This window comes from Vanacampus margaritifer, chromosome 3 (assembly GCF_051991255.1).
Source record: "Vanacampus margaritifer isolate UIUO_Vmar chromosome 3, RoL_Vmar_1.0, whole genome shotgun sequence".
NCBI classification, from domain to species: Eukaryota; Metazoa; Chordata; class Actinopteri; order Syngnathiformes; family Syngnathidae; genus Vanacampus; species Vanacampus margaritifer.
Genome location: NC_135434.1, coordinates 16,348,467 through 16,373,765, shown reverse-complemented (window position 1 = coordinate 16,373,765; position 25,299 = coordinate 16,348,467). Strand labels below are relative to the sequence as shown.

General features: G+C 40.5%; 3 protein-coding genes across 4 annotated transcripts in view; 1 reads left to right on the top strand and 2 right to left on the bottom strand.

Annotated features, from left to right (window-relative positions):
- The window catches only part of LOC144049219 (tetratricopeptide repeat protein 28-like), a 199,605-nt gene extending 193,345 nt beyond the window's left edge, over positions 1–6,260 (bottom strand). For both annotated transcript variants that reach the window (XM_077561932.1, XM_077561933.1), the window contains exons 1-2: positions 5,841–6,260; positions 3,070–3,369 (exon numbers count right to left, since the gene is read on the bottom strand). In XM_077561932.1, coding sequence (XP_077418058.1) covers positions 3,070–3,369; positions 5,841–5,870 — 330 coding nt within the window. In that variant the 5' untranslated portion in view covers positions 5,871–6,260. The remainder of the gene's footprint in view (positions 1–3,069; positions 3,370–5,840) is intronic.
- A 3,891-nt stretch (positions 6,261–10,151) lies between these two features.
- LOC144049140 (L-serine dehydratase/L-threonine deaminase-like) lies at positions 10,152–14,430 on the top strand. The gene is made up of 8 exons (XM_077561805.1): positions 10,152–10,238; positions 10,308–10,464; positions 10,553–10,592; positions 10,666–10,805; positions 10,901–10,992; positions 13,464–13,691; positions 13,776–13,900; positions 13,976–14,430. The coding sequence occupies exons 2-8, from the start codon at positions 10,312–10,314 to the stop codon at positions 14,167–14,169; spliced, it is 972 nt and encodes a 323-aa protein (XP_077417931.1). The 5' UTR covers positions 10,152–10,238; positions 10,308–10,311; the 3' UTR covers positions 14,170–14,430.
- Positions 14,431–16,124: 1,694 nt separating this feature from the next.
- The window catches only part of hectd4 (HECT domain E3 ubiquitin protein ligase 4), a 32,774-nt gene continuing 23,599 nt past the window's right edge, over positions 16,125–25,299 (bottom strand). The window contains exons 61-75 of the mRNA XM_077560977.1: positions 23,861–25,260; positions 23,576–23,783; positions 23,128–23,497; positions 22,907–23,010; positions 22,520–22,643; positions 22,078–22,268; positions 21,826–21,972; positions 21,584–21,703; positions 21,337–21,492; positions 21,150–21,253; positions 19,832–20,053; positions 19,583–19,749; positions 19,288–19,483; positions 18,972–19,194; positions 16,125–17,945 (exon numbers count right to left, since the gene is read on the bottom strand). Of these exons, the coding sequence (XP_077417103.1) occupies positions 17,809–17,945; positions 18,972–19,194; positions 19,288–19,483; positions 19,583–19,749; positions 19,832–20,053; positions 21,150–21,253; positions 21,337–21,492; positions 21,584–21,703; positions 21,826–21,972; positions 22,078–22,268; positions 22,520–22,643; positions 22,907–23,010; positions 23,128–23,497; positions 23,576–23,783; positions 23,861–25,260 (3,869 nt within the window). The 3' untranslated portion in view covers positions 16,125–17,808. The remainder of the gene's footprint in view (positions 17,946–18,971; positions 19,195–19,287; positions 19,484–19,582; positions 19,750–19,831; positions 20,054–21,149; positions 21,254–21,336; positions 21,493–21,583; positions 21,704–21,825; positions 21,973–22,077; positions 22,269–22,519; positions 22,644–22,906; positions 23,011–23,127; positions 23,498–23,575; positions 23,784–23,860; positions 25,261–25,299) is intronic.

Genomic DNA, 25,299 nt, shown 5'->3' with positions numbered 1-25,299 from the left:
TATTGTTACAGTGTTTTCACTCATCAGTTTCCTCAGCCCACGCCTCACCCCACAAGGTTTTGGAGAAAGCAAACAGTCATGGAACCATAATCTACTTGGTGGCAGTAATACATTGAACATGGGCAAGGCAACACGCATAAATGGATTTTCTCCTCCCACATGTGACTCAGTAAGACAAAACGCAAACAGACATCATGCCCCTCTTCTGTGAAATGACACACCATTTTGCTCTCATTTAAGCATTTTATATTCAGAAGCAGGGCGAGGTACAAAAGGCCTAAAGCTGTCTTGGGCCATTAAACTGCACATTCTCTTTCTTCTTTCAGAATGTGTTTGTTGGCACTCACAGCCGTGAGAGCTGACACATTGGACGGGGAGGGGGTTCCTTCACGCCTCTCAGCCTTCTTCGGGAGGGTGGGCTGCTCGCTGGTGCCTGGGGCAGCAAAAGCATGCCTGTCAACACTTGACAGGCCAATCCACAAGCCCAGTCATAGGAAGGTATGATTGATGATATTATGTACTCAAACAAGATCTGAATGCCACCACACTTTAATCCCGGTTTTTACATCCAACAAGACTCAGAATCAGATGAAGGGGATTGCTCCAAACCATTGGGGATGGATGGACGTCAAACCAACACTAGTTTCTCCACACCCACAGGAGTAAGCGTCATTCTTTTATATAATACATAGCATTCTGCACTGCACTGAAATAACATTATATTCAAATCTTTCTTTCAAAAATTGGAACCAATGTGCTGAGGGAAATATCAGATCCAGAGTCCTATATATTCATTTATGCACTCAAGTTGAAAACGTGATTTTCTTTTGCTTAAAAAAAAAACACATTCTAAAGATCTAATTGCTTTGATTGCCTATTAAGTCTGCACAACAGCAAACGTCCTATTTGGCAACACTGTCCCCTAGTGGTGGTTCAAGGAAACTAAACCATGAACCCTTATTCTGAAAAGTCTCCGGAATAAATCTGTTAGCCTTGTGGATAAAATAAAAAAAGAATAGCGAGGCCGAGCATTGACAGTGAAGCTGCAGCAACAAACTTGATCGAGCAAATCCAAGAAAGAGGAGATAACAATGTCTAGATTAAGGCAAACCCTCCCCCAGTCACACCACAAAGACTGCTTTCTACTTGGACAGCATACAAATAAGAGCAAAGCTCATATGGCTGGAGAAGCAAAATTCAATTTTACTTCAGCACTGAATAGCGAGTGAAACATCAGCCAAGTGAATAAAATGTCCTTCAAGCAAACTTGCAACAGGAGGGAAGCCGGAACACACTCACATAAGTCAGTGAATGATGATGCAAGTCACCCCAAAAAAAATCATCTGGTCAAATACGAAGCGACAGTCTTGCTGCGGTAGCGTTATGAGAAAACCTACCTGAGCATCTCAAGATACGCGACCTCAGACGTGATGCATCACTGTGCTGACAAATTAGCCTCAATATCACTCTACCATGTTATCATCAATCTCGCGGCGGAAAGACAAAAGCCTCTCTCCACGCTAAATCACGTAATCGATGAAATCTGTGAGGAATTGGGCTGCGACTGATGTGAAATCTATCACAGGGTAGTAGTGCAGATGGCTCGGACAAGATCAGAGAGAAGAAATCCACAAAAAAAGTTTGTAGGCTGCTGATAGAAACTGAGCAGTACAGCTTTTGAATGTAGCATATTTTACAGGATTTTTTTTGTTGCATTAACATTTTAGCAGGTTTTGTATTTTTAATGCTTTTGGACGTCTTCCTATTCTTGTATGGTGGAGCTACCATGGTTGCAAATGTTCTGTGAATAGCAATAAAGTTGTTGTTACACACGTGACAGGCAAAGGAATGCCAATTTGGTGACAGTTGTTTTGTTTTGTTTCGTTTCCTTTCATCTGTGAACTTGTAACATAAACAACATTACTGACAGAAAGACAACATTTCATACATTTGTATTGTGTTGTGTATATATGTGCGTATGCACATACAGTACTGTATATGTATGTGATTTTACTTTTAAAATTTATTTTATTCTGTATTTTATGTTATACGTTGAATGGGGTAGGACAAGTTAAGCTTTGGCTTCCTTCTGACCCTTCTCGAACCGAACACTTTGTATGCATGTTTACTTTTATTGTACCTGTGTGAGATAAATAAATAAAGATCAAATCAAAAAAGGAAATGATGATCATGTTTATCCATAGGCTATCTATGCATTATTTTATTGTAATATTCTTATTTGATGATGATGATGATTTTGATCATAATCTAAAGTTAAATTAAACCAATAAAGTCTATGGCAACTTTTGTCTCCATTTTTGTTTTTGTTTTTTTAAATGCATAATATATACTAAAAATACACTTAAGTCAAACCTCCTCAAAGGGGCAGGCTACTGGAGGGACTAGGTGCGATCCCTAGGGTTGGCGCAAACTTTTTTGCCCCCTAAAAATAACATGTACTTTCACATCCACTGCAGTAGGTGGCAGTGGCGCGCAAGGAGTATTACTTACAAGAATTTTATAGATAATTTAGTCTATTTAGTCACAGCAGAGCATTTGGGACATCATTGGGGGTGCAAAATATTTTCTTCTTCCTGTGGTGGGTGTAACAAAAAATAATTGAGAAGCACTGACTTAAGTGTAAGACCTAACGTGATCAAACACGGTGCATTATAAAAGATTGTATTTTAACGGAGATGTATAAATGGAACTATATATTTATATGAAGGTATTAAAAACACTCTCAGTATGACAGTGCTGTTCTTCACCACTACAAAATACAATAAATGTTAAATATGTCTGTGACCGTCTCAAAATCAGCATTATTATCTGATTACGGAATTCTTGCTTTGTTTTCACTTTTCTTTGATACATTTTTGCACAAATACAGGAAGAAAAAAAATCACTGAAACTATGTCAGTCCCCCCAAGAAGAGAGGATCGCACAGTTTGAGAATCACTGGATTAGAATTAATATTTTATGGTTACTGTCAAACATTAGCCACAAATAAAACTATTCTACATAAAACATCCGTAAACTAGTACTATCCTAATACTGAGCCACTCTTACCTTAGGCCATTTAGGGTTGAGCTCACAAGCTTTTTCTGCATCGTCCAGAGCCGCCCGGTGTTGGCCCAGTTTGAGGAGCGCAGCCGATCGGTTACTGTACAAGATGCAATTCTGGGGGTCGGCTTGCAGAGCTTCGCCGTACAACTCAACGGCGGCCTGAAAGTCCCCCCGCTGACACGCCTCGTTGCTGCGTTGCACTTTGTCCATGAATTGGGTTTTGCTGAGACCGCACCGGGTCCCGTTGTCTATGGAGGAGCGCCGCGCAGGTCGGCCCGCAGTCCGAGAGCCTGAGGTTGAAAACTGCGGAGATGGAATGAGAGGGTGAAATTCTAGCTCACCTCTCACCCAGAGTCAGCTGGCAATTTTTAATCAAGCTTTTGTATTGCGTGCTCATTAGGTTGCAACTGCTAACAGCGGCTTGCTGGCTGCTCTTTCAGTTCATAGTCAATGTCAGTGACAGTGTGGAAAAGAGCTATAAAAACAACATGCGCCAAATAGCTTGGCCTAATGCGACTGTATGAAGGTTAAATGACTGCGACATTAACTTGCTTCAAACGAATATGACAAATTGACGAATGAGTTTAGCGAGACCCAGCAAGAAGTCTATTGGCAATCCCGTACTATGTAAAACCAACCAAATAAGATGCTAATTTGAGCATGTGGGGACTTATTTTTTTGGTCTCCATTAAAAAACTAAATGGATATTTTTGTATAATAATTCAACTAAATTACAATGAACTGCAGACTAGGGATAAACTGATTATCGGTGCCGATATTTTAGCATTGTGACGAATTAAATTTTTACAAATCCGAAGGCTGGTAAAGCACTGAGCGGCGAATAATGCAAACTTTGCGAGTTTGGGTTTTTCATCAGGGTTAGTAAAATGTTGCAAAAGGTTGCAAAGCAGACCGTTTTTACTTGTTGCAAACAGATTTTTTTTTTTGGGGGGGGGGCATTTATAGACAATGTTTCACTGTCTGCGAACATCTTTTGAAACCTTTTACGAACCCTGACGAAAACCAAAATTCACAAGGTTCACAAACGTTCATCGCTCAGTGACATTGCACCTTAACAGATCCATTTAAAGCTGGGTTAATGTCAGGGAACTTTTATTATGTATTTATTTAAAATTGCATTTAACTCTATAAGAGATCCTGCTGAAACTAAAAACTCCCTGCACTTTTTGTGTCTGTTCAAAATTAAAATAGGTGAAAGGAGGAAAGTTTAACATTTAGTTATGTTTCTGATATAATTTTAAAACGGAGCTGTCCATTCTCTATGTGCATAAAATATAAAGAAAAAACTTGTACCTTTTAACAAACATGCTTAATGGCATTTCAACAAAGTTGTTTTCATTTTTGACGCCGAAATTTTCTGTTTTACTGCAAATAAATATTGGCTCCAAATATTGTTTATCAGCCTCCGTGACTACGAATAATCAGTATCGGCCCTGGAAAAAACTATATCGGTCTATAACTACAGCAGCCTAAATTAGTTCTAACTATGAAACTAAACTGTGTTTCTGTAAAGTATTTATATATTTTCAGGCAGTTTCAACCTTAGAGAGTCTGCCAAAAAAATACAAGATCCTGCTTCCCTCTTAACATGTTGCCATAGTAACCCAGCTGGTGGACAAATGTGACAAACATGTCTAAAAAGGTAAGCATTTATCCATTTAGCGAGTAGCACGGCTCAATATGTATTACTGACTTGAAAGTCATCTCTAGTTGCATGTTATTGGGCCGGCCTCCCTTCCACCTCCTTTTCACCACACCTCCTCCTCAAACTGAATTCTGGGATATGGGCAGGCTTGGTAATTACTTCCAGAGGCCGAGAGAATAGAACACAAGCAGGCACGCAGGCTTTGGGTGGTGAGGAAATGTAAAGCAATAATGAAGTGGCACTTTTCCTGCGATTTTTGGCCGTTGTTTTCATTTATTTTGGCAAAAAAAAAATGCTCTCCCACTGAGATGTTTTCCCTTACAATTTGATCTGTAATAAAACCACACTTGAAAACACAATGAAAGCCCCAACTGGAAGTTAGAAAATAAAGAAAATTATTTGGTGTTACATTTCATTTTAGAAATTCCTGCAGCAGGAATGACATCTTATCTGCCAGTAATATAAACAACAGCTTGCACTGCAGCTGACATTTTGATATTTAAAGGCTTGCTCACATATAAAAACAAAAATAATACAAAAAACACACACAGAGACAGTCACATCCGTTTAAGAATCCTGCCTGCTGACTTTAACTGATTAGGATAAGGAAATAATCAAATTGATGATAATGATGAGCATGTCATATTTTGGTGTGTTGGCTAACAGATTCCTTAATAAGAAGAATGCTAGAGAAGCGTTTCACTCTCCACAAGCTTACATTCGATTACAATCACAAATGTGTGCAAATAAATAAATGAATTCATTCATTTGACAAACTCAAGACTGCAACACCTGTGTATTCAAGTAAAACAACTGTAGTTTGGAACAAATCTGTAGCATACCAGCATCTAAACTCTATAGTAGTGTGTCCACACCAGCGAGACCACACACGCGCGCACACACACACGCTCACACGCACCGTGCACATTACAGCATGCACGACTGGAAAAATCAATAAATAGGTTTTGACGGAGGTTTGCGCACAGATGGTCATTTCCGGTGCTGGGCGCGAGATTAAAAAAAAAAAAAGTTTTGCACGGACAATGACGTGAACACAACAGAGACGATCGCCTCTTTGTGTGCGTCCGTTCGAGTTGTAGGATTTTACCTTTTCTTTCAAAGTCGCTTGTTTCTCCATCCTGGCTTCGGTTCTTTGCTCTCATCTCATCACACTGCTCCTCGGCTTTTATTTCATAAAATCGACTTTTCCTGCAAAAAGAAGGACTTCTGAAAACCAACAAGGTCCACTTCGCAGTCGAGAGTCGGCAAATTGCAGGGAAAGTCCACCAAAATAGATGTGTGAGTGGCTTTCAGCAGAAAGTTTTCTTAGGGAATGTGCGCCATGTTGTCAAATGTTTTCCTTTTTTTCCCTTTTTCCTGCTGTTGCCATCGAGGACGACTTCTGAACGCTGTGAGGTGGCAGCCTCAGTCACAACATTAAGAGCACATTTCCACCGCTTTAATAGATGTTTTCAAAAGCTCTTGAGGCCAAGTCCAAAGTGATTTTTTTTTAGATGCATTTTAAAGACAGATCGAAGGACGACTGCGTCCTCCAGGGACGAGGGGTAATGGCACTCTTTGCCCACCTGAGTTTTTTATTTATTTTTCTCGTGCGTGTTGTTTGTTTTTAACGATCAATTCAATTTATTAAACATATTTTTATTCATTTATCTTTCTAAAAATAAAAATAAAAGGTTTTCCAGCTCTTCTGACTTTGGCACGCCTCCTTTTGGCGCCCTGTCTCACTTCTTTGCTCAGACGACATATTTTAATAAAACAATTAGTATACTGTACAATCAAATATATATTTACAGTATTTTTTTTAATTATTGTACAGTTTGGTTCTCCGATTTTTCATATGGGATGAACTTATATGAGCCTTTTATCACGGGATGCCTCTCAGATATTGTTCATCTACTTACAAGTGGAGATGTTGATTAGACAGTGTGATTATTGTGCAGGTGTGCCTCTAACGTGGAGTTTTACTCTAACTCTAGGTCATTTGCTTACTGAATTTTTTAAAGACAAACTGCAGTCAGGTCAGTGGAGCTAACATAACCTTCCACTTCTTTGTCTCAAAAAACTATTTGGTTGTTTTTGCAATATGCTTTGGGTCATTGTCCATCTGCACTGTGAAGCGCTGTCCAAAGAGTTTTGAAGCATTTGGCATCCTGCTGCTTTTTTCAGCGGTCACACATTTGCAGTAGAGGCCTGGCAGAGCATCACCTGGGATGAAATCCAGCAAAGTAGCCTCTCTCAATGAAGTCAGCATTTTCCTACTCTCTGATTAGTTGGAGAGCAAAACTTGTTACAGCCAACTGCACACAAAACACATCTGCAGCATTCTGCGCAAACTGAAACTTTTAATAATTAGCATCTCTGATCTTAGACTAAAAACTATAATTATTTTTCTTAAAATACATAAATATTTTTATCTTTACACTTGGATAACTTAACCCGACGGTCAACTAGGGAGGTAACAGGCCCCATTTTTATTGTCTTTGGTATGACCCAGCCAGGGATTGAACCAAAAACCTCCAAGTATGAGGGTAGGCACTCTACCACGAGACAACTGAACTGATACTGTATTAAGGAAAAATGAGCTTAGTAAATATAACAAAACTTTTTTTTAAAAAACAGTTCAGGCCTGTGATGTTGGTTAGTTGTTATCTTAATTTGTGGGAAATGCTTGTTTTAAGCGTCAAAGTACTTAAAACTGGCTGTTAACACTCAATTCCAAGACTGCTTGATCAAATAAGATAATTAAGTAATACGGATCTAAAAATAAGCACAATGATCTTGTCTGAGAATTTAATTTTAAGTAAAAATAACTTGTCAAAGCAAAATTTGGGTTAAATTTAAGAAATTATATCTTACTTAAAATTTCAGCTTTTGTAGTGAAGGCCCAAATTGCAAAGGCTCACCATTGATATACAGCAATGCTGAATTTATGTGCTGATTTTACAATATTAGTACTGCCAATTAAGAAATAATGTAACTGACTGGAGATGTTTGTTATGTTTTGGTGAATTTACATTTTGAGAGTTCAGCACATTGGATTAGTTATGAAATTCGACAAATTGAATCCCAGATGCAGCTTCCCTGTGTGGAATTTGGATGTTCTCCCCATAATTCTAAATTGGCCATAGGCGTGAATGTGGGTGGGAATGCTTGGTTGTGCTACGTTCCCTGCGTAGTACTGTAGCCTGCACGGAGCAGTTTAGGATGTACCCCGCCTGTCGCGGTCATCTGTGATACACTCCAGCTCACTTCTGATCCTAATGAGGACAAGCAGAGAATGGCTGAATGTTGAAGTTTTACGGTCACACAAAGTTCAACACATCTGCTGGTAGATGATCAAATGAGTAAGACCAATTGTAACTTTTTGTCTGCATTTTGAAATACTACCACGCCAGACGGTTGTGACGCATCTTTAAAAAAGAAAGAAAGAAGGCCATGTTTGTGTTCTGCATTTGAATGTGCCTAATTGGGGCCGCCTTTAAATGAAGCTTCTAAGATGCAGCCTTCGAATACGGACACAGCTAAAAGGAGATTTTTGTGTCACAACAGTTAGTGAAATTCACGTCTACATTGAAAAAAACCCATTTCCTTATGATGTAAATCTAAAATCAAGAGACTAGTAGTTACTGGAATAAGACTCCTTCAACTGATTTTGGTAATAAAATGTGATGAGCGCAATTAGGAATGACAAAATTAATAAGACATTTTAAAGTCCAGTTAGCTTCATAAAATATGGTCATTGTCAGTTTAAAGGAAATGCTGTCTAGCTACCAACAAATTGTCAACCGTCCACAGTAATATACTAATAATTAATAATAATGTCATCCTGCTTATGACTAATGACTTCCATGTTACTGTATTACCGATATATGTTTTGTAAAAAGTGAGTGTAATATTTAAAGCGAATGAGCAGTTAGCTTTGTTAGCTGGGGTGGATTAGGATTAAGGGAGCTCTTTATGTATGCTGTAGCAGCCTTTCACCAGATGGAGGCGCTGCAAACAAACCATAGCGGTCTCGTGATGATGACATGATGTGTCTCATTCATTGGAAAGAAAAAAGAAAAGTATGTTCATCTACTGTATATGTGGAACCAATCACTCCTCCTTGCCTTAGCTGTGACCCAATTAAAATCTCTGAGATAAATGTGACGTAAAACATAAATCTGACATCCCTGTATAGCATTTTTAGGTTTTTGTAGCTCTTTCTTGTGTATAGAGTTGCAGATGTGAGGCACCGTTGGTAAAACATTTGCAGCTTGGAAGCACATATCTCGGGTCAAGAGTTTTCACTACTTTTCCATAATGTACCAAATCTTTGGTGACGTTCAGAGGATCAGCGCAGTTGACTTTCACTGGGTTGTTCTCGTGTAATACTAAACACATGTTTTTGCAAACTAACACTCATCTGTTCACAGTCCTGTTGTTATTAGAAGCAGTGCAGATTTATTGAACTAGATTCATTTGAAGTTGGAGAGTTCTTTTCCATTAAACAAATATGAAAACAAATTCCGATAGTGGATCCTTTGAACAACATGTGTATATAGAGGACCAGCCAGTCTATGAGACAAAATTCTTGCCTGGTCGTTGGAGACTCTTAACAAGCTAAAAAACAAAAAACTTTTTTTTTTTAATTTAGCATGTTTTTATGAATTTGTATTACTATTATGTCTATTACCATAACTGTTAATATCTTTCTTAGTGAGAAAATTACTCAACAAGGGTCAAATAACTGTTTGTAAATTACAAACATCTAAAGTATAGTGGGCTGGATGCTTTGTCACAATGTATACATTTGGTGGTCTATTAATAGACGCGGTGGCTTGCGCAGCCACAAGCCCACTGGATCGTTCAGGTTTGAGGCTGCTCTCCGACACTCCTGCGCTCCTTTTGGTAGTCGAGAATCAGAGCTAAAATAGTGTCGACTCTTTTGGTAATGACGCTGCACCGTGACTGTGCGCAACTCCTTTAGAGGGGGACCCTCACCACGAGGACAGCGTGTAAAACTCTCAAGGGCGTCGTGCAGGCCAATGTTTATGTAACAATATTTCCAATACAGTTTGCTTTGTAGACTGGGTTGTCTTGTCTTGCTCCAAATTGCATAATTATGTCAGTAGAAAAACATTTTCCCACGATTATGGAAATGAGATTTATTTGTATTTATATGTGTTTGTTTGTTTTGTCTGAGCATTTATGTTGAGATTCAGAAATGTTAAAAGGGGCAATTATGAATCAAACGAATGAATGAATATGAAAAAAAGAAACCAAAGGACTAGGTTCCTCCTCAGTTTGACTGGATGACCCAGAGGTCATTGAGGGCGTGGCTTGGTAGGAGAATGCCAAGCTGATTGGTTCACATGTGGGCTTCCTTTGCCAAACCCACAGCACAGGCAGGTATATATGGGCTGGGCTTTGGCTGCACCAGGAGAGGCTAAGATCATCCATATTGTTCTCTTGAACGTTTCACCAAGTCATCAATCTGCTTGTGGTAAGTTGAAGAATTCTTGAATTTTTTTGCAAACACTAAAATGCGTAATATGAGTGATGTGCCCCCCAGAGACATGAAGACCCAACAGCCACTTCATGTGGTTACCCCGGTCAGAGAAAGCCTCGCCCTGACAAAAGTGGCACGAACGCCAGTTTTCCTCAAACTGGACTCGTCCCAGCCTACAGGCTCCTTTAAAATCAGGGGCATCGGGCATCTGTGCAAAACTGTAAGTCGTGGTAGTGGACCAGTTTGCTTTTTTCGTCTTATGGACAAATCACGTAGGCTGATTGTTTCCTTTTGTTTTTCATCTGCAGTGGGCCGAGCGAGGGTGCGAGAGGTTTGTCTGCTGTTCAGGTGAGTGTCGCTCCAAAGATGAGTTCATCTTCCTTTGGAACTATGTTGAAATATTCCAACTTTCTTCCAACAGGAGGAAACGCAGGCATGGCTGCGGCCTATTCAGCCCGCAAGCTGGGCTTACCCGCAACCATCGTGGTGCCCAGCGTCACGCCAAATCTCACAGTGGACCGTCTTCGGGACGAGGGGGCCACTGTGGTCATCCATGGAAAGGTCAGATAATCATGGATAATGATCGGAATTGCAACTGACCTGGTGTGAAATGAGAAGCATGAAAATAACAAGAATCACACTTGTGTCTTTTTCAGGCTCTTAATGAAAGCATCGAGTATGGACAGCAGCTTGTGGCTAACAACCCAGGCTGGATATTCATCTCTCCTTTTGATGACCCACTCATTTGGTGAGTCTGTGTGATCAATCATCTCAAGAATCCATGAAATAAAGTACATTCTTCCTCTTCACACCAAAAGGAAATAGTTCTAAGACACATGGGGAAGCATTACATTATGCGCATACGGTTTATTAGACCGACTGCCATAGAAAGGGAAAAAAATATATATATTTGAAAAATCTCTCAAAAGCTTATTTAACCTCACTTTCAGCGAGCCTGTGATGTTTTACTCTTCTGAACAGGAATAGGGAATTTCAATGTATCTTTTTAGTCAGCTCATTGGGCTTAAAAAAAAAAGTTAAAAAGAATAAAGTATAATATTCAACCTCAATAACTTTATTCTGTTGAGGAATGCAAAAAGAACAATAATTTGACATCCGAATCTAATTCTTGACTATTTTCTCCTTTTTTAAAATTTATTTATAGATAACAACAATAAGTACCAAAGTGTGTAATTATTTTTTTTTAAATCACACTTGCAATGGGCGTAAATTCTGTAACAATAATAATGATAAAAATACACTAGTATGGGTCAAAGGTCAGCATTGTAGCAAATGACCAAATCATACCGTTCATGGAAAAAAGCTAACAACGGTCAGGGGTTAATATAGCCTCAAATAATATTTGCTACTTAAGAAGTGTGTATCAAACTTGTTGCCCTTCACATAAGTCAATACTCAAGAAGTAGGTCTTTGGTGACGCCTGATTTACAGCAAATTACATTGGGCGGTTGGTCTAAGCCAATAATTTTGGACCAAATTATACAATTTCACTTAGTTTTTCCAAAAATACTGTTTATTTACTACAAATAATAAATATTTGTTCATCTATTTCTATGCTAGCGACATATACTGACAGGCAGAACAATTAGAGCTCTTTTACGAGATGGAAGGTAGTGCAATACACCTGTGTATCCATTCATAGAACAGAATATTAGCTTTACGTTCAGGTAAACCGGTACAGATTTCACTCTTAGTATAATTAATATATTTCTAAAGTGCACAGGGGCGGAGCTACATGGTGGCCATGGCCACCCTTTGTCACTCTGGCCACCCTGATAGGTGACTTTTCTGCCATTTTTATCTTTTACATGGATGCAGTTTTCTTTGAGCCCTTGATACCCTGCCACAATTTATTTGGAGTAATTTAAACTTACAATTGATCTGAATGCAAACTTTCAAAGAATCTGTGTTCAGTAAAGAATATTTAATTCTTACAGTCATTGTCCACCAAAATGTATTACTTTCACACCATAGCAAGCAACTGTTAACATTGTTAACATTTTTACTGTTTCATTTTATATTTTAACTGTTTTGAATTTAGTTATAGCTGTGTAGATGTAGGTGTAATTATGTTAACTCAATATAGCTTGATGAGTAATGCTTTTGTTATTTTTGTTATCTTTGCTTCTCTTGCCTGGAAACTGAATAAGTTAATAAGTTTATTTTATTATTTTTTAAATCTAAAGAAGACTTTCTGTTCGTCAGAAATCCAGTTTTAAAAGTTCAAGGACGAGCTAGGATACTGAAAGAAAGTCTAATCTGATTTTTGCACTTGAAGGGAGGGGAGAGGCATTTTCCTGTGAACACCGTTTTTTTTTTTAATAAATGTGCCGTGTCTTCAAGAGACGACACACATTTGGACGAATCACTGCTTGGGTGAATACAATTGTGTGATCAGAAATTTCTGAATAAACCTAGCAAGGAAACCTCTTCACAAGAATCTCAACTCTGATTTATTTAAACACGCAAACGAGAACAAAAATACATGTTTTCTTACACAACCAACATGGCCGAGAAGTCATTGTTTATCATACCATCCACAGTCATGCGTTCATCAAATGCACTCATATCCAGAAGCTTGCCTAACACACTTATAATACAAGCAGGAGCAAAGCTGAGTAAAAAAAATAAAAATAATAGAATTGTGAAGAATTGAGAGATTATTGTGCTGTGCTTTTTAGATATGATTTGAATGAACGGGCCATCGACCACTGGTTGGCTGTTAGCTAGCAAACCAATGCATAACTTAGAATTAGACAGGATATTACTCAAAAACTAAGCAATCGTAAAATAAATAAATTAATGAATGATGGAAAAATAAATAACAACAATGCTGCTACTACTACTAATAATTTAAGATTATCAAAAACTTCATTATTACTTTGAGTTGTTCCTGCTTGTATTTTGAATGTGTTGAGCAAGGTTCTAGATATGTGTGCATTAACTTTTATGAAAGCATGACTGTACGTAGATGAAATGACAAAGAATGACTTCTCAAGTACAGAAATATTCTGTTACCACAGTGTTACACAGGCCAAGAGTCAAACAAAACAAGCTAACGTATGGATGCTCTATAGCGGCTAATATGCTAGCTAGCTAATTTTGTCGGCTAGAGTCACTCTAACCAAAGCCTGCTGTGCTGATAATGTTCCTGTAGTAACCCCAGTGTAGTGATGTGGATGTTGGTCTGTGTTGCAGGGAGGGCCACACATCTCTGGTGCAGGAGCTGGAGCAAGACATGACGGAAAAGCCAGGCGCCATGGTGCTGTCGGTGGGAGGCGGCGGGCTGCTGAACGGGGTGGTGGAGGGCCTGCGGCGTGCCGGCTGGGCTGACGTGCCCATCATCGCCATGGAGACCATAGGAGCTCATAGCCTAAATGCCGCCGTGAAAGCAGGGGAGCTTGTCACTTTACCTGCTATCACCAGGTACATTAGCTGCTCTCGGTGCTATTTCAACTAAATTCAATTGGGTTCGGACATTTGTAGTTAAATCTAACTTTGCTTATCCAGTGTTGCCACCACACTAGGCCTGACCAGGGTCTCCGCACGGACTCTCAAACTGGTGCAGGAGCACACAGTCTTCTCAGAAATAGTCACAGACCAAGAGGCTGTAAAGGCCGTGGAGCGCTTTGTAGGTGAGTACCAACTACACCCCAAAAAACAAAAACAGATGTGACATTGACCTCTTCTGGGCTTTCCTCCATGCGCAGATGATGAGAAGATTCTGGTGGAGCCCGCCTGTGGCGCTGCTCTTGCCGCTGTGTACAGTGATGTCATCAAAAGGTTGCAGGATGAGGGCAAGTTGGAAAAGCAGCTGGGCCCCGTGGTCCTCGTTGTGTGCGGAGGCAACAACATCAGCATGGAGCAGCTACAGAGGTTGAAAAAACAACTTGGCATTCTCTAGCATGGCCTGGCGTCTTCTACTGTGTGCTTTTTTCCCTTCCTGCCTATCCATCAACTGCTCCCAAAACCTGTTCCATTTTTCATATGCTCCATAGACCAAATCATTCCAGATTGTGAAATACTTGTGAGCACAGGGACTGACAGATGTAAAGCTGAACTGTAGAAAGGATGTTGTATTTAAATATAATTGTAACCACTGTAGAAAAATATAGTGCTTGTTTTTGTATTCCTGTAATGAATGAATAAATTATATTTCTGAATAGTTCACCCTTCTTTTCTTGATGATGACTTAATTGTGGTAAGGAAATTTGCCAGAGGATGCAACGGATATGTTTGTTCATAACCCAAAAAATATCTTTACAATTATATGTTCTACGTAGTAACCCCACTAGTCTAAGCATAGTATTCTGATTAACATTGTGCTTATGGAATATGAGTTTTAAGCAGCAAAATCCAAACTTTTTTTCCTTCTCGGGGGGGCGGCCATTTTGCCATATACTGTCGACTGAAAATGACAATACAACCAAACAACCAATCACAGCTCAGGTCCAGAAAACAGGTGAGCCGCGATTGGTCGTTATCATGGCACGTACACTATAACTATATTATGTTAAAGAATTTTGGGTGACTTTCCTTTTAAATATAAGATGGCAAAGCTACACAAAACGACAACAAAAAACATTGAAAACCAGTGACAATATGGTATATGAGTTGATCCCACATTAATTATTACATAAGCATTACAGTACTATCCTTTATTTTATTAAGATTGCCATTTGGATCACTGAATTTCATTTCTCCATTTTGCTCACCAGATGGTGATAAGTTTTTCCTATTTTGAAGCATGGTGCAAAATGCATTGGAAAGTGTATGTCGCTATTGATGTTGCATAATTAGAGCATGTGCAATGCTTAGCAAAAATATTAGTCCACCTAAAAAAAAAAAGAAGTTTTTTTTAAATGGTTATAAACATGATTTTGTTAATATCAAGTAAAACCTTTGATGCACGGAAAGTCAGTGTGACTGTCAATCATTGACCCATGTTAGGGATGATCAAATTATCAAAATATTTATTTATAAATAAATAAGAAATCATCATTATATAGTTCCAAATTGAAAATGTGTTGTGTAAACATATTTGAGTTGAAGAGATCAAACCACGAAATAATTAATATATCTAGTTGTTTTCAATGTTCGTAACTGTATGTCATTTTGCAGCAGCTTCTGTAAATCTCACAACCGTAATAAGAAATACAATCAAGTACGTGTATATGTCACACTTACCACAAATGGAAACTGTACATAGTGTACCACAGAGTGTACATAACAAATGTCGCACTGTAAGAGCACAAGCCGCAGTGGCAGTGTGCATGGCGTGCGACACAAGGTCTTTGTGTGTCACTGGCATGTTTCATGACACGCCACAATTTTACACTCAAGTACCTGTTCCTGGATACGCTGATGGATTGAGGATGTGGTCCATTTCCTGACTTGCTATTGGTCAGGGGTTGAGGCCCCTTTTGAGTTTAACCCACGTGTGACCGCCACCCATTGGCTCTTTTCAACACACTAGACTCAACACGATGCATTTCTTGACACACCACCAGTGCTCTTAGGCAAAAAGTAGGCTGGTGGAGTGGAAAGAGAAACTGACATTGCAGATAAATGATGTAGGATCTTCAGACTACAGGAATTAATGGAGTTGAACGCATAGAAGGAGACGGCTGGGTATATGAAATCCAGCTCCAACTGGTCTGCACCAGCACGCTGCTTTGTGAAGGTGTCTGTTTACAAGGGTTGGTGATGTAACACAAGCCAGTCAAGGGAGCCTTATATAAAAAGCACGGCATATAGGGGACAAAGCGTGTTTTCCCACGCAAACATCGTCCATCACGCTCTGAAGAACAACCCAGTGCAGTGAGTTTTCAAGGTCAACAGAGCGGCAAGGGACTCCTATTGTTTGTACATGAAGACGTCTTTATTGTGACACAAATCTCAAATGCCATCTGATTCTTTACATCTGTATGTATAATCCATTTTTAGATGTTAAGTTTCCAATGTGCAAGAGGTAAGACAGTAAAAGTTAAGTTAATGCAACCATAAATAATTGTAATAAATATCAAGTAAATGTACAGCACACTTTTTTTTATTTATTTAATCACAACCCCTCCTCCTGTAAGTCCTTTTGTCACCGTCTAATTCCCCCGGTGGGAGGAAGTAGAAGCAAGCGCGCCCCCAATAGCAGCGGTATATTAGACTCTCAAAAAGAACAGAATCCAAACTCGTCTCAGGCATGTCAACAATGCAATGTGTCACATATCAATTCTGTTGTGTTATTCACCTTGATCAGGTCAAATGGTTTTACTTGTACAAGAAAACATGTTGCACCATGAGCTGTAGAAAATGAATCCGTCCGAGGATGAGAAAGGTGACCCCCCCCCCCCCAAAAAAAAAGAATAAAATAATACCACAACAAACTGGATATCTAACAGACATCACAGTTTTTTGCTTTTGTTTTTTTTTTTGGTTTGTTTTTTAAAAATAATCTTTTCTTGGAAGAGTAGTGCAAACCAAAACGTGAATCAGCAATGAATAAAAACTGCACGCAAACATAACAGTCTATTTACATTTGCTCCCCTATTATATTTTTTACACAGCTAAACATTTGGTTATGGATATTAAAAAAAAAAAAAAAAGAAGAAGAAAAAAAACCATTAAATTAAACCAATTACAAGGCAGAAATGAAGAGAACTTACTGCCCCCTCCCCCAACCACCGCCAAGTGTATGAGTGTAGATCGTGTATGTTGGTGAGAGGGGAGTGGGGTTGTTTCACATTCAGTAGCAAAAGCACACAGGTGGGAGGGGCTGCTCATGAGAACACTGTCTCCCTCCTGTCTCACAACACAAGTACATCACCAAAGCAACTTGCGGGCTTCACTAATAGTAGCATCTATAGGACCACCATGATCTCACAGATGAATGAATTATTCTACTATAAAGATGGAAAGATTGCTTAAATACCATCTCTTCGGAGTCTGCGTAAGATTGGTTCAGGTTTTATTCCTATACATTTCTCTATGACTTTTTTTCATAATCAGTAACTACATAATAGCCCACACAACACTACTCCTCTTTCATACCTCAAACTCACAGCATCGCTCTTGACAAAAAAAGGCTTTCATCTCAGTGTAAAGGCATGTTTCACGACATCTCCCCACTGATGGAACTCAGGAGGAGGCATTAGCGGTTTGGATGGAAGCCTTTGCGCCGATTCCCATTTCAGCGCTACACTCCCAACCTAGATCAGTGCAGGGAGGTTTCAACACATACATTAGTGTAAGGTTGCGGTGTAAGATAGGGGGAGTGATCAAGAACCAGTGTAATAATTGTCTCACTCCTCAGTGCAACTAGAACAGATACTCATTAGATGTGTAGTTTTGTGATCATCGTCCCTGATATACTCAAAAATCAAAACATGAAGAAAACATGCAAAGCATTGAAAGCTACCAAAATTAAATGAACGTAAATCCAGCAGATCAGAGGAGAATCTCTGAGGCAGGCTGTAGGGGGGCGGGTGATGGATGTAGGATGTCAGGTAGATTAGGGGTTGATGAAAGAGAAAGAGGGGGTTGCCAGGTCTTAGCCACTGAGCGGGTCCTCGCGGTAATGGATGGCGTAGCGCAGTTTTTCCAGCATCACGTCCACAGAGGTGTACTGAGGCAGTTTGACCATGAACATGCAGGTCTCCACGCGGATGTAGCGAGCGTCGGGCTGACCTGCCATGCAGAGAAAGACGATTATAAAGCAAGCGCCGATTGTATCATCTAAAACAAGTATTTACCAAACCTGTGTAAGATATTGTGGGATTTTATTTAACTGGTCAAAAATGGTTATCATTTAGTACAAATAATTATCTTTGTTCATCTTATTTGCACAATTAACCTGTAAATCCACCTGTTGCCATTCATACACCAAAATATATATTTTTTTATGACCACCTGGGGGCAGTATAAAACCAACAGAATGATATACTGTTCATTGTTTCAACTCCTCTATCAGCTTATCAGTACAGTAATGCACTAATATGAGTTGTTCAACAAGGAGAAGTAATACAATACAGTATTATATGATTGTGTGTACAGTTGACTCCCGCTATTTGTGGGCTGGCTGGCGAATAGCGAAAATTGTGAAATCTAGCGAATAAATGACACCCATTCAAGTGTATTGAAAATAGGGGTGTGAATTGCCTAGTACCTGGCAATTCGATTCGTATCACGATTCATAGGTCCCGATTTGATACCGATGAATCCCGATACGAATCTAAATATTGATTATTGCGTTTTGTTTTGTTTTGACTCAAATTTAGAAAATACTAATCAGTAAACTTGTATGTGTACGCTGTAAGATTAGTATGAAAATGTATATTTATCTGAAAATTCAGGCTTATGACTGAGCCACTGCATTTAACAAACAGGTTGCAGTCTGTTCCATGTTTGAACAGCACTGAAATAAAAATATTAAGGCTTAATGTTATTTCTGATATGTCCCCAATGCAACACAATGCAAATGCTTCCTTTATACGGTGAAAACAAACGACAGATTGTAATGCTTTTTTTCCTGTGACTATCATACAAATGACATCTCATCACATTTTGAAATCAAAATAATCCTCCCAAATCAAATTACAACAATCCAAAGTCACCAAATTGACGGCCATCTTGACTTGTGACGTCATCTCGGAATTGTCAGTAAGGTATATTCCTCTATTACTCTTAAATTCAATTGATGCTGATGGCCATTACCTGCGGCTCCATCAGGAGGAGCGATCTTCATGGGGTACGGAGGGACGTGGGCAGTGTCGGGTCCTCCGTCCTTGCAGGGACAAGTGAAGGGGATGCGCTCCTGGTTGCAGGCAAACTTGATGAACTTGCAAAGCTCCTCCTGAGTGAACATCTCCAGAGCGGTCCAGAAGAATTCAATGTGCTGGTCCGTCTCCATCAGACCCACCTGATACATGGTGTGAGCCTATCAAGAAAGGTACCACGTGATCATCGATACAAAATTTATAACGGAGACGTCGGGATTATAAAATGAATATAGCATGTAAGGGTGGTAAACCTTGAGGAACTCGAGGTTAATGTAGGGCAAGCCGCAGGTCCGCAGCTCCATCTCCAGTGGGCTGAGCATGGTTAGCAGCTGCAGGGGAATTATGGAGGCCAAACCCGCACGCACTGCTGTCATGCACTCAACATTCTGCAGCTCCCTCAAACGAAGGCTCTGGACTGCCCGTGCGTACACATCCTTATTCTCCCAGCTACAAACACACAAGACCATTTAGGATGTCGAAACGAAAGACAGTTTTGTGAGTGAAACGGTTCTTTGAACACACAAAAAGGCATCTCCCAACAATCACCTGAGAGTGAGGCTCCGCCCTCCTTGACAAAGCTCAACCTCCTCACCCGTCATCGTGATGTAGGTAAAGGTACAAGAGGGTCTGCTGGGAGATTCAGGGCTCTCGCCTGAATGGTGTTGGGAGGAAATCTCGGCACAGAGCGCCTCCAGCTCAGCATCATCATTAACCTGCAAAGCATAAACAAGACAGAATTGCGGCTAACAGTTATTCTGACCAGAGGAGATTAAGAAGACAGCTACTATTTCTTACATTTTCAAACTTCTTGACATAGTTGTATGTGAGCATATCTGCTTCCTGGAGGTCCTGCTCTGGGTCGAGGGCCTCGCCCACCAGACCTTTCCAAAAGGAGCTCAATAGGTCCAAAGGAAGGGGCACATCAGCACGGATGGCGATGCCCAGTAGCTGACCAAAGAAGTGTAACAACTGCTCCTCCGCATAGCTGATCGGACACGGTGTCAATATATACTTCCCCTGAGCAAGCAAAAGGACAAAGACACAAAAAAGGAACATACCATGATGATGTAATGAATCAGGCTGATGTAAAAGCGACACTCTAGTTTAACTGATAAAGACTAATACAACCCACACACATACTCACAAATGGACAACTGCATATGTTTGTACTAATATACTGTGTTTCCAAAGGGGGGCGCACTACATAAAATTACAAAAATCTCACAGCAGACCACCAAACAAAAACGTTACAAAAAGTACTTTAAATATATGGTGATCAAATATCAATTTACTCACAAACGTGAAATCTGGGTCTCTTGAGTTAAACATAAAGCCATCATTCTGTTGCATGAATGCCAACAGTTGGATACATTGAGTAATTGTACACGCTGACATCAAATGGAGGAGCATTTAATTGTTCATCTAGCACTATACATCACTGGCATGGAACAATGAAAAATGATACATCACTATTAACACGAAAGCCGTGATTTGTACCTGGTGTAAAAAATTATTTTCCATAATGTCCAAGAATTCAAATTCATTATTTGAGGACCTTTAGCAGATATGAGATTCAAATTGAGTAATTAAATACAAATAATGTAATTAATCTTTTATTTTTATTTTTTAGCACCTGACAGCACTAATTACAGCACGTGCTGGTTAGATGCCATTTGCATTTCATTGCCTTGCATTTGTAAACTGCAATGAAATAGTTGAAGCAAGAGCCACTACATTGTGATAACTTACATTGATGTTTCTGCATTTGGCAATTTATTATTATATTATATTATTAGTATGTTTTTTTTTTTTTAATGGGCTTTAGGTGAACTGATGAATACACACGCACGCACGCACACGCACGCACATGCTCACCCACATACAAAAAAAAAAATATATATATATATATATATATATATATATAGAAGAAAAGAAAAAAAAACATTTTATTTATTTATTTATTTATATTTAAAAAGGAGAGCAATGATGATGTCAAATCGAATGAACAATACTGAGCTCTAAATAAAAGAAAAAAAATTGTTGAAGCTGTTGTTTTTTTTTTGTTTCTTTAACAGCAGAGAAAGTGATCCACCAGTCAGACGGTCGGCATTACCTTGTTACGGTTGGCTGCAGCACTGGGACAAGGCAGCAGCAGAGAAAGAGCTGAACTCTGTAACTCCTTGCACACCTGCCAAAGGAAGTGTCTAAAGGAACCACCTAGTCAGACACAAACACAGGTGCTATTTATAACCTGCAATACCCATCGTCAATATAAATATGCAAAATGCAGATCATCCAACTTGTGCCATGAACTTCCTCCCCGGTGAAACGGATGTTGAACGCATAGGTCGGGTCCCCTCCGCTGGCCAGTTTCACACAAAGCTGTGACGACGGCATGCATGCAAGCTGGCGTGCGGCCTGGCAGAAGTACGTGTTTTCCGATGATCTGATCTCGCCTGCAGGGTATCAAGAGAATGTAAGTAAAGATACAAGTATGTGCAATATGATTTTGTACAACAAGTTGAAATAGTCTCTCTCTCTCTCTACCTCCCACAATCTCAAGAGGGTCCAATGTAATTTCTGGAGCTGCATGATCTGCTGTTCGCTGTACTGTGGCATTCAGTACTCTGTTCATTACAGTGACTTTAGTGTCATAGTAAATCAGTCCTGTAAGCATAAAAAATAATAATCAAGTGGTGAAAATCGGGCATTTTGCAAGAAAAATGAGTAGTACATGTTAACTGACACCTCCCAATTATATCTGCTAAAAGTACCAATGTGCAACTCACCTTTCGCCTCACATAACAAGGCTGCAATACTGTTCTGATAAGTGCACGTCTGTCTCAGCTCCACAAGTGGCAGGAAGAAACTCTCCAGTGTGTTGTTGAGCGACTGCAGCAGAGCAAAACGCAAGCGCAAGCTCTCTATAGACACATCTTCAAAACACACACACAAAAGGCTGTTAGAACCATTTATATGGTTGAGTCGCCTACAGAGTAAATACCTGTGTAAAGATAAAGATGATGAAGTGTGTTACTAACTAAGCAGGCAGGCCACACGTGGGTCGACACAATCACCAGGCTCCAGGTAGACTTCATGGGGATGTAGTCTGGCTGGTGTGATAGCAAGGTGACGACACAGCCTGTTGATGTACTGGACCAATGCAACATCCATTTCTAAAGTCCACTTCCTACACGTTTTCTGGGCATGCCGTGTGTCTATACAGGTGCACCTGATGAAGATAAGATTACCGGTAACTACTAATTGGGAGGGATACATTGTTATGTCGTAATCACAAACCTATAAATGCAAACTTAAAAAATACAGAGTACTTAAAAGCAGTATATTCACTTACATGAACTTCCAAGACACTGCATAAATAAATACTGTGTGTATTTATAGAATATGCATAGTATGTTCTGGGAAGCCAGCATGTGACAGTATCGACATTACATCAGAGTGGTCTGGCATTCCCAGTCTCACCTTTCAAAGTGGAGGTCGTAGCCACATGCCAAAATTGCCCTCCAGACGCTACGGATGTCCTGCTTGGCTCGGTCAACTGCAAACTTATGGAAACCTTCCAATGTCAGGTACTTCTCCTCTGAGACTATAGAAAGGAAACACGAAAAAATCATCAACTCAAACACAAGTGCACAATAAGCAGTATTAGTTTTTCCATGTCAAACACTAAAATTATATTCTGGGTTTGCATGGCTTGAGATCACAATTCTTCAGTCGCTACTTTTAACAAGACTGGTGAAAACGTGTTGAACACTTATTACAGGAAGTATTCTACAGTGTGAAGCATGATAGGCATGCAAATTCATACATTGTTTGTGGTGTTTTATTGTGTTTATATTATTGAAGAACCTTCAAGTTTTTTAGCAGGAGACTTTTCCACATCTTTCTCATCAGGTCTGGATTTCTCAGGAGACTTGGGTTTGAGGACTGACTTTTTCTCACTGAGCGCAGTCCTAGCAGAGATATGTAGAAAATAAATTGAATTTGAAATTCATGGACACAAGTAGGAACGCACCTAAGGTACCAATGAAGTAACTGGAAAAAAAATGTCTCTTCATTCACTCTCTTACCTTACGCTGTTGAGAACAGACTTTTCCTTAGTGGCAGGTTTGGTGATTGGCCTTTTGGTACTTACTACCTTGCCTTGATGCTGTTCTTTCCCCACCTTGCTGTACTTGTTCTTATTGGGTTTGGGAATTCCATACTTTCTTAGAATCTGAGTAAGTTGGTCTTCAAGTACTTTCTTAGGAGGCCGGACATTGGTAAAGAAAGTATGCAGTAGGTTGCCAGGGGTCTGAGAGTTGATTTGTTCTTTGCTGAGGTAAATATCAGACACTTTCACTGGCTTGGCAGGTGTGAGGCTGAGCATTTGTTCAGAGTGAATACAACTCTTAAAAATATCCATAAGAACGTCTCTTGCCCCAGGAACAAGCTTGTCACCTTGGAAAAGATATGTTTGGAAATTACACAATGAGAAATTATGTTGCAGAGAGTAACAATTCCTGGTCAAATACAAACCTCTAATGGATTTGTCCAGAAAATAGTCTTCGAGAGCAGAGCTGCCCTGAGTGTCAAACAGACTTTGGTTAACACTGGAGGCTGTGAGGATCTCCTCATTGGTCAACTCCATTAATTCCTCTTCACCTTCCAGACTGGACAAACCAATTAGGTCACTGCTGTTAAAGAGACTGGCACGTATTTTTTCCACTTTGGCTCGAGATCGCACCTGGAATTAATAATAACGGAATCAGCAAAATTGAGAATTTAACACAGAGAATAAACAAGAAAGGTTTTTAAACTCACTTCAATGACAGCATAACCTTTGATCGGCCTTGCCAGGACTGCATTGCTTTCCTGTGAGGTGACCGTGTTCACAGAGCCTCCGTCTGACACCGACGGTGTCTCTACACTATCCACTGGCTCCCCTATGCTGCCGAGACTCCCCAGGCTTCCTGTGCTACAAAGAGAAGTATCTAAACTCTCCTGACTAGAAACGGTTTGGGGTTCATTGGAACCCTGCTGGGGGTAGTTTCCAGCAGAAGCTGCTGTGGCAGGGTTGACTGCCGGGACAGCTAATTGTTCCTGTTCAGCAGAAAGTTCACTGGCGGTGCGAGATGCTCCCTGAGAGGAGCTGCAGACGGAGGTCTGGCTGGTCGAAGCTGATGCGCTCACACTCAGAGCTGGAGTCACGCTGCTGGAGCTGTCAGGACTCTCAGGACCTCCATTGTGGGGGAAGGGGCGTTCAGACTCAGTGCTCACTTTGCCACCCTGGGGGCTAGGTACCCTAGCCCCCGTTTTTGTCTTCTTAGGGTCCTCTTCCTGCAGAGGTATGTACACTTCATCTTTGAAAAGCCCTCCGTGCGCATTGCAAGCCCGGCGGATGGCATTACGAACCACCGCCTCTTCCAGGTGTGTCGGGATACCAGAAAGCACCAACAGACGGCTATGGGCAGTGGGACCCACCAAAGCCTGGCAAGCGTCTGTCACTGCATCGCTCGTCACACTCAAACCCTGGGGATCCTTATTCGCAAGATGTCGAAGAATCATCAGAAGAGTGAGGCAGCGGTGGAACCACAGCATGTCTTCAGGTTTACTACCCGCCATATTCAGCAGGGCGCTGTCACTCTCTGACAGTCGGGCACCTCCACTTCCCCTTTTACCCGAGACCACTGCAGCTACTGCAGCCGCAGCTCTCTCACGCTTCATCTTCACCTTCTTACGTTTTGACAGCAGGCTGGGACTCTGCGGCGTCTGGCCAGGGGATGAAGATGACGACGATGAAGAATCGCTAAGGTTAGGGGCACTGGTGGAAGTCAGGGTTCCAACTGTGGAGCCTCCAACATTGAGAGGCAGAGTCACCTCTGCCACAGCTAGACAGACCTCCATCAGAGCATGGAAGTAGGTGGAGAACCTGCTCTGCTCTGCTGCCAGTGCCAATGCAACACCTCCGGATGAAGATCCCCCAGCTCCAGCTCCTCCCGCCGTCCAGCCCTGAGTTTCCCGATCGTAGAGCTTACGGAGTTCTGTCTGCAGGGCCATGAGTACTGCGAGGCAGGGGTTAAGCAGCAGAGCAATAGAGCTGGACAAGCCAGCGGGGCTTTTACGCTGCTCCAAGTGGTGAATCTTCCGCAAGAGTTCAGCCAGCAAGTGAAAGATGAGCTCTTTGATTGAGGGAGCCAGATCTGTGGTCCAAAGTAAACCACCTAATACAAAAAACACAAATGTATAATTTTCTCAAGTAG

What these genes read in the sequence shown, in the direction of transcription:
- LOC144049140 (XM_077561805.1), top strand. Translation starts at nt 10,312, where the DNA reads ATGAAGACCCAACAGCCACTTCATGTGGTTACCCCGGTCAGAGAAAGC. An exon ending in TCGGGCATCTGTGCAAAACT is followed by an intron (nt 10,465 to 10,552) that starts GTAAGTCGTGGT and finishes TTTCATCTGCAG; the next exon opens with TGGGCCGAGCGAGGGTGCGA. An exon ending in ACTTTACCTGCTATCACCAG is followed by an intron (nt 13,692 to 13,775) that starts GTACATTAGCTG and finishes TTGCTTATCCAG; the next exon opens with TGTTGCCACCACACTAGGCC.